General features: G+C 36.3%; 1 protein-coding gene across 1 annotated transcript in view; it reads left to right on the top strand.

Moving 5' to 3' along the window:
• The first annotated feature begins 188 nt into the window (after positions 1-188).
• Positions 189-13975, top strand: part of LOC131691398 (paired mesoderm homeobox protein 2B-like) — a 115712-nt gene continuing 101925 nt past the window's right edge. The window contains exon 1 of the mRNA XM_058977760.1: positions 189-1524. Within this exon, the coding sequence (XP_058833743.1) occupies positions 1179-1524 (346 nt within the window). The 5' untranslated portion in view covers positions 189-1178. The remainder of the gene's footprint in view (positions 1525-13975) is intronic.

Genomic DNA, 13975 nt, shown 5'->3' with positions numbered 1-13975 from the left:
CTTTGTGCTACTCGTGGATTGGTTCAGGGACAGCAGGAAGCCACGCCTTTCGGCAAGGATTTTCTCCGCAGGGGTGAGAGCTTTCGCTAGGGATGCTGCGTCGCCTGCTACTATTTTCAGGCCTTGGGGTGAAAAACAACCCCAGTTATCACTGCTGGCTGCTAAGCAAGTGGCATTTGGCAAACGCAGCAGCAGCAGGTTTTGAGTTCACGTTATTGAATTAGGCTTATCATTTGATTTTGGCTAAGGGAAGCAACCGGTCGCGTGCTGCTCTGTTGTGGGTGCGTTTTTGTCAGGACTCGTTCAAAGTTGCGGAAGTCTCGAGAGTTGGAAGTTTTGTGGTTTTGCAAATCCTTGCAGTAACGTGGCTGGTGTTTTTTTGCCGTGACAAGTGCTGAGACAGGAAATAAAAAAAACATTAGGTACATCCTGTTAGGGTTACTTAGCGTGTCTCGATAAGAAAGTCAGAGTTTCGTGAAATAACAATCAGAACAAAGTTGGTGTAGGTGAGTGACTGTAGGAGTGTGGGTTCGTGCATAACGTGACTTTTACCTTGAACCAGCCACCAGGAGAAGACAAGAAGTTATGAGATAATCCAATTTGAATCTACAATCTAATAATCTATTCCTGATCCAATAACAGTAGCAATGATTTCGATCTGATTGATACGATCAGCAGCGTGGTCGGGGGAGAATATTCAAAAATAATTCAACAAATAAAACTTGAATGCGCGGAAAAGTGAGTGTTGAAAGCGATACAACTCCCGGTGCGCAGTAAAATAACACGCGGTTCAAGTGTTGTGATACATAATCTCATGAAAAAGGCATGAAGCCCAGTGGAGGTGTTGAGCGGTAAACTCATGGATAATAAAAATAAATAACCAGAAATAAAAAAACGAACCGACGAACCCGAACCAAACGAAGCGCAAGTGAAAATTAATATTTAATTTCATTTTTGGCGCCTTCCAGTGCTACTGTCCCTTTTCCCGACCATATTCGCAGAACAAAAATAAAACAACACATTTCGGAACACAACAGAGCTGGGGTACCCTTGCCAATCAACATTATCGTAATCGGACTCCCCTGAACCGAGCCCGCAGGCAGCAGCAGCAGCAGTAGCAGACTTTATCCGTCGACAATCCGGAAATACAAAAAACCGCCAAAATTTATCCCCACGAGATGGACTACTCCTACCTGAACCAGGCGGCGGCCGGATTTGATTCCAGCTGCCTCCAGGGCGGTATGGATCCGACGGGTCTAGGCAACATGCCGTGCACGTACGGCGATCTGACCTCCTGTAGTCAGATGTCCCAGGCGGCTTATCGGTACACGGCTGCGGCCGCATCGATGGCCCGCTCGTACAATCCCGTCGGTTCGGCTGTCGGGCCGGGAAATGTGAGCATGAGTGCACTGCACCATGCGGCGGCTGCGGCCGCACCCGGCAGCCAGTGCTCGGTGATGGGCGGCCGGACCCATCAGGATGTGCACCGGGCTTCCATGTTTCAGACGTCGATAAATTTGCAGTGTGAGTAAATGTTTTAAATTTGCTATATTTGGAGGACTTTCAATAATTATTCATTTATTATAACTAAATCCAACAGCAGATCCATAATCAGATCACATGGTGCTAAACTTACTACACGATAAAACAATTAGAATGGCACTAGAAATGTTATAAAGAGTTACGTACCGTTAAACTTTGAGAAATATTTCGGTGCTTCTGGTGGTTGTAATTTTCTCAATAATTTTCAAAATTCCATTATATCGGAAAACTTGGAAGCTCGTCCTCAAAATAGCAGCAAAGGTTATGAGACTCAAACTCTGGTATGAGAGTAACTATGGGAATTTATTTTTAAAGGATAGTCTCGATAAGAAAAAAGGCCGTTTTTTAAAAGATTATATCAAAAGTTCTATTTTACAGAACTCTAAAGATCTTAACTATGCGAAAAAATGCTAAGTTCTGTTTTACGCCCAACATTTTTGGTTACATGTTACTAAAATTCTAAGTTCTGAAGTGGGTATCAAATACATGCTAATACCCACTGAATCATAGATGGGAAACTTTATTGGGAAAAACCCCGTCGAAGGCAGTATAGCTTCATCTGTATCCCTCGTTTAGTTACTTATGAATTTTTGGAGAAAAAATTGGTAAAATACTATTTTACAAAAGTTTGTTTGTTTTGTATCCCCTTTCATACTAATCAATATAAGCTGAAATACTACATTTTGCATCATCTGGACAAATTTTACTTACTTTTTTACCAAATCGATAAAAGTTTGCGCCGTGGGAAAAAAAGCCAAATGGAAATATATTCGCTGGTTTTGAGATGCTAAGGTCATTTTTGATTGCATATTCCAAAATTTGAAAACGTTGTTTAAGTGTATATTTTTGGCATGATACCATTGCAGAGAAACTTGAACATATTAAAAGAAACATTAAGTGGATATGGCAACTTAGTCATCCTAGAAAATCCAATTGAAAAAATGCTAGTATCACCCTTTAAATTCCGTCGCGGAATTGGATTTTCTGTTTCATGAGATTTGGTAGCCGATTGTTAGTGTTCGGAGCAATTACAGGGCTAGTGCTACAATTTTACTGCTACTTAAGAATCCTTCCTGGCTGACTCATATGACGAGTTTGTAGCTGGAATGTGCTGATAATTATTTTCGCAGTCCAGTTGGAAAATGTTTAGTAATAGGAGGAAATAATAAATCTAGTAATACAGTACAATATTCCAGGGATACACTTTATAGTTTCTAGGGAGAACCATTTTAAGAAAAAAACTGCGAAGTTGTAATAATATTCGGCGCACGCCCAGACAGCATGCTCAATGTGGTGATAGCCATATTTTCCCTAAGAATTGCGCGAAGTGCTTTCTCCGAAAATCGATAGTCATCGTTCATAACATAACTAATAATAAAGCTCTTTAATAATAGTATAATTAATAATTTCAATCCGATAACATAGTTTTTTCTTACGAGCACTCGCATATTTTTAATAATTTTATTATATTTATATCACAAACCACCCTATACATCCTTATACGAAGTATGAAACCATGAACTATTCTTGCAAAAAAATTTGGATGCACTCCAAAAATTTTGCTGAATACTTTAAATTTATAAGAATAAACGATGGGCATATATGAAGCGTTTTTCATAGCAACCCTCTTAAATCTAGTTTTCTAGTCATAGTTTTTTTATTTTGATTTTCTATGCAATGCTCGAGACGAACGTAAAAGGAGCGGTATTTGAAATTATTCGTGATATATTCATAATTTCGAATTTGTATTTTCATTATTATTTATATTTGTCATGGTCCAGCGCGTCAGCTTGACTGAGCCGTGGGCCTTATATATATTTACAACATTTATGTAAGGGCATGTTCAGGACTGTTTTATTTCTAGATTCATAATTTTGACAGTTCTATAATATAAAACTGAAAATTTTAAAGCTAGAACTTACTGTCCCCAGCAGCAGCTTTCACCGGTGTTCCATTAAGTTTAAAATTCTTGTCTTGCTATGCCTTCAGCGTTATTGCATTCAAATTTATTTTTCCCCAGTCTATCGGGTCTCAGTGTCTGTGCTGAAAACTTTGTATGTATTTAAAACACAGTTCTAAACGTGTTTTAAAATCAGCAACAAATAGAACGGCGTCGTATAACAGTTTTAAATTTTAAAACAAAACTGTTCGAAATTATAAAACAAAACGCTTTGCTGGGGATGTGAATGTTTCGGTTCCAGTTCTACTTTGAAACTCCAATACAAAATAAAATACTCCTGAACATGCCCTAAGATATAAAAATATGTTTCCGACTGTTCGAATCTTGTGCGTTACACTATTACGGTTGGAGATCTTTTTGCGCCACACAGTGGAGAGTCCGCGAACAAAAGTCAGACAAAACCTATAATGTTGATTAATTTGGCTGAAAAATACAAATTTTGGGGTGCTGAGTTCAGTTTTGATGTCAAAAGTCAGAAAAATAGATTATTTTTCCTCACAACGTTTTTGAACTTTTCTTATAATTACGATCCCAATTTTATGATAGGTAGTATTTGCTTATCACAAATAATATAAAAATTAGAGAAAACTACTCTAAAACCGTAATTGAAGCTACAAATAACAGTGAAAAAAATAATAAGTAGATATTTTGGAAAGCTTGATGCTCCTAATTTTATGGAATAATCTTTGTTTGGATGAAAACACAGATATTTTCAAGACGCTCACCACTTTTGTGCGAAATGAGCATACGAGGCTATTCGGACCCCCTATTCCATCAAACACCGTTCAGCGGCTTGCAGACGATTGCACACACCACAGCAATGAAAATACATGATGCACCAATCGACAGCGGTGACTAACCAGATTATTTTTTTGCAACGCAATTTATTTTTTTGTTTCTCAAGGAGTTGCTTCAATAAATATTTTTTTTTTTTCTTGGCGGTCTGAATTACCCCTACATTGTAAAAGGTTGAAAAAACGTAGAGTTTTGCAAATCGTCGCCAAGCGCTGCAATTGATTGGTGCAAATGTACTTTTATGACGCCAAAATGTAGCTAAGGTTTCAAACTAACAATTAAGACCTTTGACCGATAAATTCTTTAACGTTCATCCACCTACAAGGGCGATTTGCTTAGGTAGGTCCGAATAGCCCCGGATTCCTCTAGTATTCGTCCGTTCCAAAATGTTTCGTCTGATTGTACAGAATACATTAGTAAAACAAATATTTATCATCAAACCACCTTAGATATATCGAAACAAAAAAGTAAAAGTTCGAAGCAAACTTGGCGAATATATTGTAATTGCCAACCAATTTCTTTAATTTCCCTTCAAAATGAAGCTAACTATGCTTAAATGTGATCAAAATCATAAGATAAACATGCATTTGAAGTGAACATAGAAAACGTATTTTCGGTATAAAAATCTTTAAAATATCACGACATAATCACTTAAACTGCTGTTCTAAAACGTGTTCGCATCCAATAGTCATAATATTTTGAAATTATATCATTCACTACATGAGAGTCTTAGGAAAAATATAAAACATTTTTTTTTTCAAAATGGCTTTTGAGGTTATGTCCGGCTCCTGGCCGCTGCGCGCCGCGGGAAATCATTTACTGCATTTTCTGCTGCGGTTGGGTGATCCCAGAAATCAAACGAAACCTTTGTGATCTTAGTCAGAATACGAGAAGTTGGGGTTTTAGGATATTTGGTCATTCATACTGAATGTTAACATTTTCTCATGCATATATCTCAAAAATTCTTCAATCAATTTTTATCAAACGAACTTTGTAGAACGTGGAAAATTCCCAGAAACAAAATGAAAATAGATTGGTTTTCAGTAAAATTCAGGAATATTAGTTTGTTGACATTCGATCTGGAAACCACATTTTTTCAAATACACCAACTTCCCGTATTTTTCCTAAAATGGAACTAATAATGAATAATATTTTTTTACTCATTATTTTCTTTAAATATTATAAAATATTAACATGATTATTAGTTGAAACGATTGTGTAAAAATTTGGGTGTGAATATCATAATACTTTGCTAGATATTTCAATTATAATTATAACAAGGTAATTTAACACTAAAGCCCAGTGATTGGCCTGTTATAATTGAAATATCTCGTAAAATACATCGGGTTTCATTCTGAACTTTTCACATAATCTTCTTAATATACTTATGTTATCAAAAAAGTTTTGTTTTTAGGGCGACTTTACAAAAAAATTATTTGCTTCTAACATTTGGATACTACCAAAAAAGTTTTAAATTTGCAGAATGCGAGTCATTGACACGATTTTTTTGCTTTTTTGATATTTTTTCACGTTATGAGTTTTTGAACTTCATAAAATATTTTTTTTAAATTTTATTAATTAAATAAATTGAACATTCTTCAATTCCTGATAACTCAGAAACTATTAGATTTGTGGAAAAAGTATTTAATAATAAAAGTTGCGTTTTCGCATGACCTCGCCAGAATTTTTTTGTAATGTTTGTTTTTGTTATGTATTTACGTTTTCTGCAAATTGGGGTTGCGCCAGAAAAAAAATACAAGATATACAATTATAATGAGACGATTGTGTGAAAGTTTCAGAATGGAACTCTAAGTATTTTACGAGATATTTCAATTATAACAGGCTTATCACTGGGCGTTTAGTGTAAAATTGCCTTGTTTTAAGTTTACAATTGTAATATTTCGCAAAATATTTTGATATCCACTCCCAAATTTTGACACAATCTTTTTAACATGATTCTTAATATTTAAAGAAAATATTTAGTAAAAAAAATTGGTCCGACTTTAAAAAATTCAATTTGTTTCAAATAATTGCAAATTTCATAAGTTGTTTAATAAAAACTATTTTTTTTAAATTTTTTTCGGCAAGCTCTTTTAAAAACACAACTTTTTTTATTTAATATTTTTTCGATATATCGACTCGTTTCCGAGTACTCAGCGATTGAAAAATGATCAATTTTATAAACTTTAAAAGTTCAAAATAATAACTAATAACTTGAAAAAAATATCATATTCAGCCAAAACAAAAAATCTATTTTTTTAGCAAAAGAATACAAGAAAAAATTTGGAAAGGAATTAAAATTTTGGTTGTAAATTTGACGTGGAATGTTCCATAAATAATTTCCATTTTGATTTTCAACGTTCATCAAGGTACATTTTATAAAATTTGATTGTAGAATAATTGTTCTATATGCACGCGAAGCTGATCAAATTTGATATGACTGACAAAAGACCTTAAAGCCCTTAAATTCTGACTAAGATAACAGTAGTGTTACTGCATATAATGTATAAGTTGCAACCACACTTCTCGTATTTTATCGATAGTTTCTGTAAAAAAAAAACTAATTTTCCGAGTGCTACTAAAAAAGTTTAATTATTTGATGTATATTTCCTTCATTTTTTCCCATAGTGACCATGGTAAAAACTTTTTTCAAAGCAGGCGGGGGTCAAAAATTGTCCAAATGATGTAAAATTTGGCATCTGGCCTTACTTTGACATTTGTCGCAATACAAGGAGGGAGGCCTTAAGAATTAAAAAAAAAACTAGTAGTGGGTAATATCCGGGACATAACCGTGGTGTTTACGTAGGACGAAACTTTGGCATATCATATGACATTCATGGATAATTTGAACCAATCACCAGTATTTGGAACTATGTACTTATTTACTGCTGCTATCGATTACGGAAAATATTCAAATTTATTCTTTATTTCATGCTAGAGCCCAGAATATCACGGCCGCTACACTTTCAGAAGAGGTAAATTTGTTAACTAGCACAGCACAAACAATTGCGCAGCAAATTTTTCAATACTAACCCGCGCGGAGTAAACAAATAAATCTGCAGCTGCTTCTCTGCTAATCCATCAACAAAGAGCAAGTTGATTATGCTGCCGAAAATCGATAGCGGCTTCTTCTTCCTGTCCGTATGATCTGAGATTTGCAGCCACACATTGCTGGTACGGGGAGGGCACAGGGAGGAAAGTCGTCACTTATATTTATAACATTTCCACTGTCTTGTAAATTAGTTTTATCCAATCAGAGAATGCTGCGGAATGATTTTAATAAGTGCGGTATGCCTATTTTTCTTTATTTAAATAAGTTATACATGCTTACAAATCTAGTAGAAGATTCTTTATCATTTTTACATCTTGTGTGATGATAAAAGTACATATATTATTTAACATTCGCCTCAAACATGTACGCATGCGAACCGCAAACAGCTGTACAATGCTCGAATCTAACAGCTGTGTGACTACATCTGTTTTTGCACATGGAGCTCGACTGTACAAGCACGTGTTTTATTCGAATGAATTCGTTCGAGATTGTACATAAAATGTGTGCTTGAAACGAGCCCAGCACTAGGGCAAGCATGGTGTTCGATCGAGCAAGTTCAATCGCCTGGTGTACGGCACTGCGTAGCGTACCTCCACAGTCAATGTGACGGACTTACACTAACTGTGGGAGCATGCTATGCAGTGCTCTGCCCTGCCTGTCGTTGAACGGCTACTGAGCTTGTCCGCAGGGTTGCCACTATATTTAAAAAAATATCTGACAGATCAAAAATGTCTAGCAAAATCTGTCACTTAACAGCGACCTCAAAGTCTAACTTATCAATCGATTTTTGTTAAATGTGTGAAAATATGCACCAAATTTTCAAAATGTGTGTGCAAACACTTCTATAATTTAAAAGTCTGGCAGAATGAGAGGTTTGTCTTTTTGTCTGGAAGCTGCAAAAAACTGGCTGTGCCAGATAAATCTGGCATAATGGCATACCTGCTTGTCCGACCTATTCTGTTCTTTAAATAGTCGATGATGACGTCATTTATAGAAGCATAGCGCGCTAGGTACGTAAATCTGTCGTACCGGACATGGGAAGCGCTACCTTCTGAGTGCATATTCGTGGTATTTTGACTATACTTTACATTATTTAAATTTTTAATGCCTAAATATAAAATATCTGTGAGTTTATCTATTGAAATCTGTTCTTAGAAGTATTTCTGAGCGATATGAACAAAAATTTCGAAAATCTATCAAGAGATAGCTGAATTATAAGAGTTTAAAACCTAACGCATTTTCGTTACACACCATTTTTGTTGAATTTGCAAAGTGCACCCATATCGAAAACAGAGACGTAGTTCTACGCCAAAAATGTTTATAATGTTGTAATCTAGTTCACGGACAGAAACAACAATTGTTAATAATATTGCCTAAACAATGACTGAGGCTGACAAAATAACAATTGCCTTAACGAATTCTGCAGTCGTTGCAGAACAAAAACTGAACATAATTACAAAACAAACGATTTTTGTACATGATCCTATTTCCGTAAAGTAAAAACGTTATGGTTTCAGTATTCATGGTAAGGTATTATCAAATTTGAAAACATTTTTTTTCGGATGAAGCTAATTAAAAGCTTATCAAACACACTCACGCGAAAAGCGGATTATCCGACGTCTATCTATTCTTGATAATAGTGAGTTAGAATAGTTTTTTAAACCAACGTAATTTATTATCACTCCTTCCAACGGAAAACGTGATTTTTTATATTAATAACAATAAATAAAAATGTCAAAATTTTCTAGCCATTAGCAAAGAAACAGTAAATAATTAATGCAAAAGGAATACCGTGCTAAGATTGTTAGTTTATTGTTCGACAGATTTATTTATTAAAAGAAATTGCGCATTTTCTTTTTCCGGGGAACTTGTGTGAGTGATAATAACAGTTACTAGTCATGTAAACGTGTGATTTTTTTTTGTCTTAGTAGTGAATTATCTGGACTCCTAGGGGCTGGTGTGCAATGGAGCATGTAATTACTATAAGGCCATGTAGTATCCGGCGACCGAAGCTGAGAATTGATCCACTAGGTTCTTGGTCCCATGCACAGAAGAGTATTCATATCAAAAAGCTGGCCAAAAGTACTAATATAATTTGTTCTACGAAAACGATCCGGTAATGAATGGAAACCAGTGTAAAAAGATGTGCTAAGAAGTTTTCATATGAAATTATATTGTAATTATGTTAGTATGCATCTTAAAGTGCGGTTCCAACTTTCTGTAACAATGATTCGAAAGCGTTGTTCCGTGCAAAGGAGATCGTTATGCTTCGCATGACGTGTGTTGCGTCTATTTAGTTCAAAACGTTGTATCTTTTACAATATTTGGAATATACCACTTAAATTTTGCACAGATATTCTCTGAAAGTAGACTAATTGTTTAAAAATATTGAAAAAGCAGTCAATTCTAAAATTGCATAAATAAGTGGTATAGCACTGAATAATGTATCGTTTTGTAAAATGCCTATTAAACACAAAATAGCAGAAAGTGGCAGCAATTTTGCTCTTGATTCACTTACTGGGACATTGATTTATTTAATGGTATTGAAATTTGAGGTGAGAAATGATGAGAACATAAATAAAGATCACTTCATAATACCAACATATTTGGGAAATATTGTACAATATATTCAGTTCAATTATAACTGTCATATTCATTGATATATGCGATTAATTTAGATTTTCGAATGTACATACCAATGGATTTAGTAGATACTTTAGGACTAGCCGATAGATAATACTTATTCTTGGATAAATGAAAGTAAATATCTTGACTTTTTTGACGAGCATTTATCACTTTTATTTTATTTTAACTCTGACGGCTACTGCTGGATGCAAATGAAAAAAATAAATCAAACAAGGCTTCCAAATTGTGTAGTAGCTATCCAAGAAACCAGTTATGTATGATTAGAAGCTATTGCACGAGTTTGAAGTTTTCGCTTTTGGCCAGCTTTTTGGGTCAAATACTCCTCCGTGTCATGTCGTTACAAGCGACAAAAACAGGACTCCCGCTTTGATTTGCTGCATCTTTTATACTTTCTAATTTTTTGTGCTGAATTAGTATATTGATTTTTATAATTCTTACCTGCTTGCTTCTCATTCTCGCTTGCATAATAATAAACAATTTTATCTCTCGATCTATGACTCTTGGGGTCGAAAAACATGAAAATCTGTTTAGATAAAGATGGGTGTTTCTGCCGCAGTTCTACAAGCTGCTCAATTTTTACTTTTTGATGCTCAATTCACCTCCCCTAGGAAATTAACAATAGCGCGAATGTATGGAAAAGATAGTCAAACACAGTATAAATGGATGAGTTGTATCAGATTTCATCAATAATGTAAGGTAACGAAGATATATCGAAATTTCATTTTTCAGCGCTAACTGAAAATGTTTCTGACAACACTGCTCTAGCGGAATTCCATCACACTAATACTAATAACTTCATTTCTACTGATAATACATATAACTGTAAGCGCTCAATTGAGAGATAATAATTCCAGTTGTTAACCTTACCTATATACTGGTGAATTTTTTTGCCTAAATTAAAACTTATAACTGAATCAAAATAGTGTCCTTTATAAACAATATGGTGATGAAAGATTTAATTTTTTTTTCTTCGAAATTGTTTTCCTTTCACTAGGATGTTGTCTGTAAAAATAATATTTGAATTAAGTGTGTTTCTTGAAATTTTCTTGCTATTCGTCGTTACGATACTCTTAAAATATATATTTTGGCACCTAATGAATCTCCTGGTTGCCGAGCGCTCAGAGATTCTTAAATTGTAAATGAATCGTACGCAAACTACAGCACAATTTTGTGTCGAATCCCTATCTCTACTAAGAAACTCCCTTCTCTCTCCCTGACACTTGTGAATTGCGCACTAGTACATACGGCCTTTAGCAAAACCAAGTGTCGGACTAACATTCTTTCCCTTTCCTGCTCCGATCTACTTTCGAGTCTGGCCGGCGCTGGTTGTTTATTGATCAACAACTTGGAATTGCCAGAGGAGGATGATTTGTTACTCCTAGGCATTATGATCTATCGATTCTCTGTGCAATTTTAGCTGGTCAACAACGGAGTAGAAACCAGGGGTCTAGCTCAAGCTCTATGTGGTGAATTATCCGGACTCCTTTACTCATTACTATCACATAGGGTGTGGAAAACATGCCAAAGCCCTGAAAATATTACTCGATTGCTGAGTGCAGTTTCACTGGGGGTCAATGGGGGAAGAATTGCAGAAACTAGTTGCGACACTCACATGAAGATTACCATACCCACACACGGATTAATTACGGATAATTGTGCGACCAAAAATAAAAGTCGCATGGACAGAACATGCTTCGTAAAACCCGAATATAAAAACCGGATATAAACTTCAAGCATAAAAATCGGACTGGGACATTCTTTTGTAAGAGTCGGGTAAAAAACTTTCAGTAAAAAAACCGGAAAGAAATACGACCGATTCTTACAAAGTAGTTTTTGTTAGCCGACTTTTAATCTTGAACATCTAGATATACGGATGCTCCTACGAGCGATTTTTTTTATTTTTAAACGAGTTTTATACTGGAGGTTCACCCTTGCCGAGTTTTACGGGTGGGAACTTTTTAAGCGATTCTTATGCTTAAGGATTTCTGTCCGATTTTTATGTTTGAAGTTTATTTCCGATTTTTATATTCTAATATGTTTGAAACGGGCTTTGCGAAGCATGTTATATCCTTGCGACTTTTAATTTCGGTCACTCAACTAGGCTGATTTTGTTGGCAAAAATTGACACTCTTTCATAAAATGTAGTATAAATATATAACTGCTGCATTCATTTACCACATTCTGAAAAAGGGTTCGAATATATAGATTTCGGTATGGAAAACGCAAACAATTTTACTCATACGTTTTCTACTTCTTATGTTTCAGTGCTGCAATATATATTATGCTCGTGCTCCTTAGAATATACAATAATCTTCTATCTCTGTACATATAACTAGCACAAATTAGCACAGTCAACCAAAACTAATGCGATCGAAAAACCATTATTCAACTTAATCGACCGTGAAATCAAACTGCGGCAAACCATACTTCATCCAGCAGCAGAAGGCTCCACTAGCATATAGTTACGCAACCCGTTCGAAGAGGAAACACATCGGTATAGGCATTTAATTGGAAAAGGTCTGCCGTCGGTCTTACACACCAACACGAAAACCTCTCGAGTTGTAGTTTAAGCATTCCAAACACCTTTGCTGGACTGTGATTTAAACGTGCTCGAAACTCCTACCGCAAAGTAGTTTCCAAGCAAACGGTTTGAATGGGATGAATCATTCATGGCCAAGACCGCGTGAACCAAAACTTCCGCAATTAGGCTGCATAAGCTATCTAAAACGACGCCTAATTGCGTTAATAACACCAGGTACTAAATTTGGTACCATACACACATACACTCTCACACGAGAACAACGAGACCATCTTGGCAGCTTCGTCACAGAGGACGGTCCCCACAATTGGCCGCAGATTCAGGCGCAACTGTTTATACATGCTGGTCAGGTTCATGGTTTGAGGCTGTTTCCGTTCCGTTCTGCCTGATAATTGAAGGTCCTGTGGGAGTGGAAATAACGGCATCCGGGCCGAGAAGCAAGTGAGAATGAAATACTCACTCATAAATAATTCCTCCGGGCGGAATTCTTGGAAAGCTGGTTTTCATGCGACAGCATCGGAAAGCCGGGACACACAGCATAACATGCCACAAGAGCCTGGGAATGGGTTCACATGTGTAATGGGGAACACTTTTGGTGGAGATGCTTTGTTGTCTTGTGTGTGTGTGGTTTCTGCACTCGGAAGAATAGAGTTTTTGTTGATTTTTATGTGGAAAGGGTTTTCGTTTAATAATTCTACTTCGTTAGCATTTGAATTCAGTGTGAAAACTCGAAACGAAATCCCTATTACTGAGGGGAAAACTATTCTGCACATGGGTGCCGTTCCAGTCTCCGTTCCATCATCCTGGGGCCTGACGATGATTATCACTGACGCCATAATTGCTAGTGTAATAATAAATTAACAGCCTAGACCGTAATTTCATACTACATAAGCCACCTCGAATCCTTGGTTTGCGTGGTGACGCCCTTCCCCCCTCTTGAACAGTCCGGGAGCCGTGCTACGGACCAAGCTCCTGTTGCAACAGAGAAGGTCATGCATGATCTTCGGGATTTGACGCAGGCTCTGCATCACACAGTGTGAAGACTTGAAAGCCTACACCAGAGCCTAAAAGACCACAGTACTACTATCAGCTTAGTAAGGCTAGAGACCTCTCTACCGGATCTCTGTCCGCACTATGCCTAGCTCCATTCGAGGCTCTATGTCGTGTCATAATAAATTCAGCAGCTACCGCACATAGAAACACTCACACACACACGAACACTTTCCACCGCCGAACGGAAGAGATTCGGATTTTCAAGATTCAAATCTGGTTTTAATTCGATTGCCTCTGGCGGTAATTGTTGTTAATTGAGAATGATTTCCGAAATTGGATTACTCGGCAATTAGTAGCCACTTAATTGGATATCATATTTCATTATCCCCACTAGGATTCGAGGCCCGCTATACGGCGCAATCCACCTTCACTACCAGCACTTGTTCCT

The sequence above is a fragment of the Topomyia yanbarensis genome, chromosome 3, assembly GCF_030247195.1.
Source record: "Topomyia yanbarensis strain Yona2022 chromosome 3, ASM3024719v1, whole genome shotgun sequence".
NCBI classification, from domain to species: domain Eukaryota; kingdom Metazoa; phylum Arthropoda; class Insecta; order Diptera; family Culicidae; genus Topomyia; species Topomyia yanbarensis.
The sequence above is the reverse complement of the archived record's forward strand: the minus strand, read 5'-3'. Positions and strand labels throughout refer to the sequence as shown.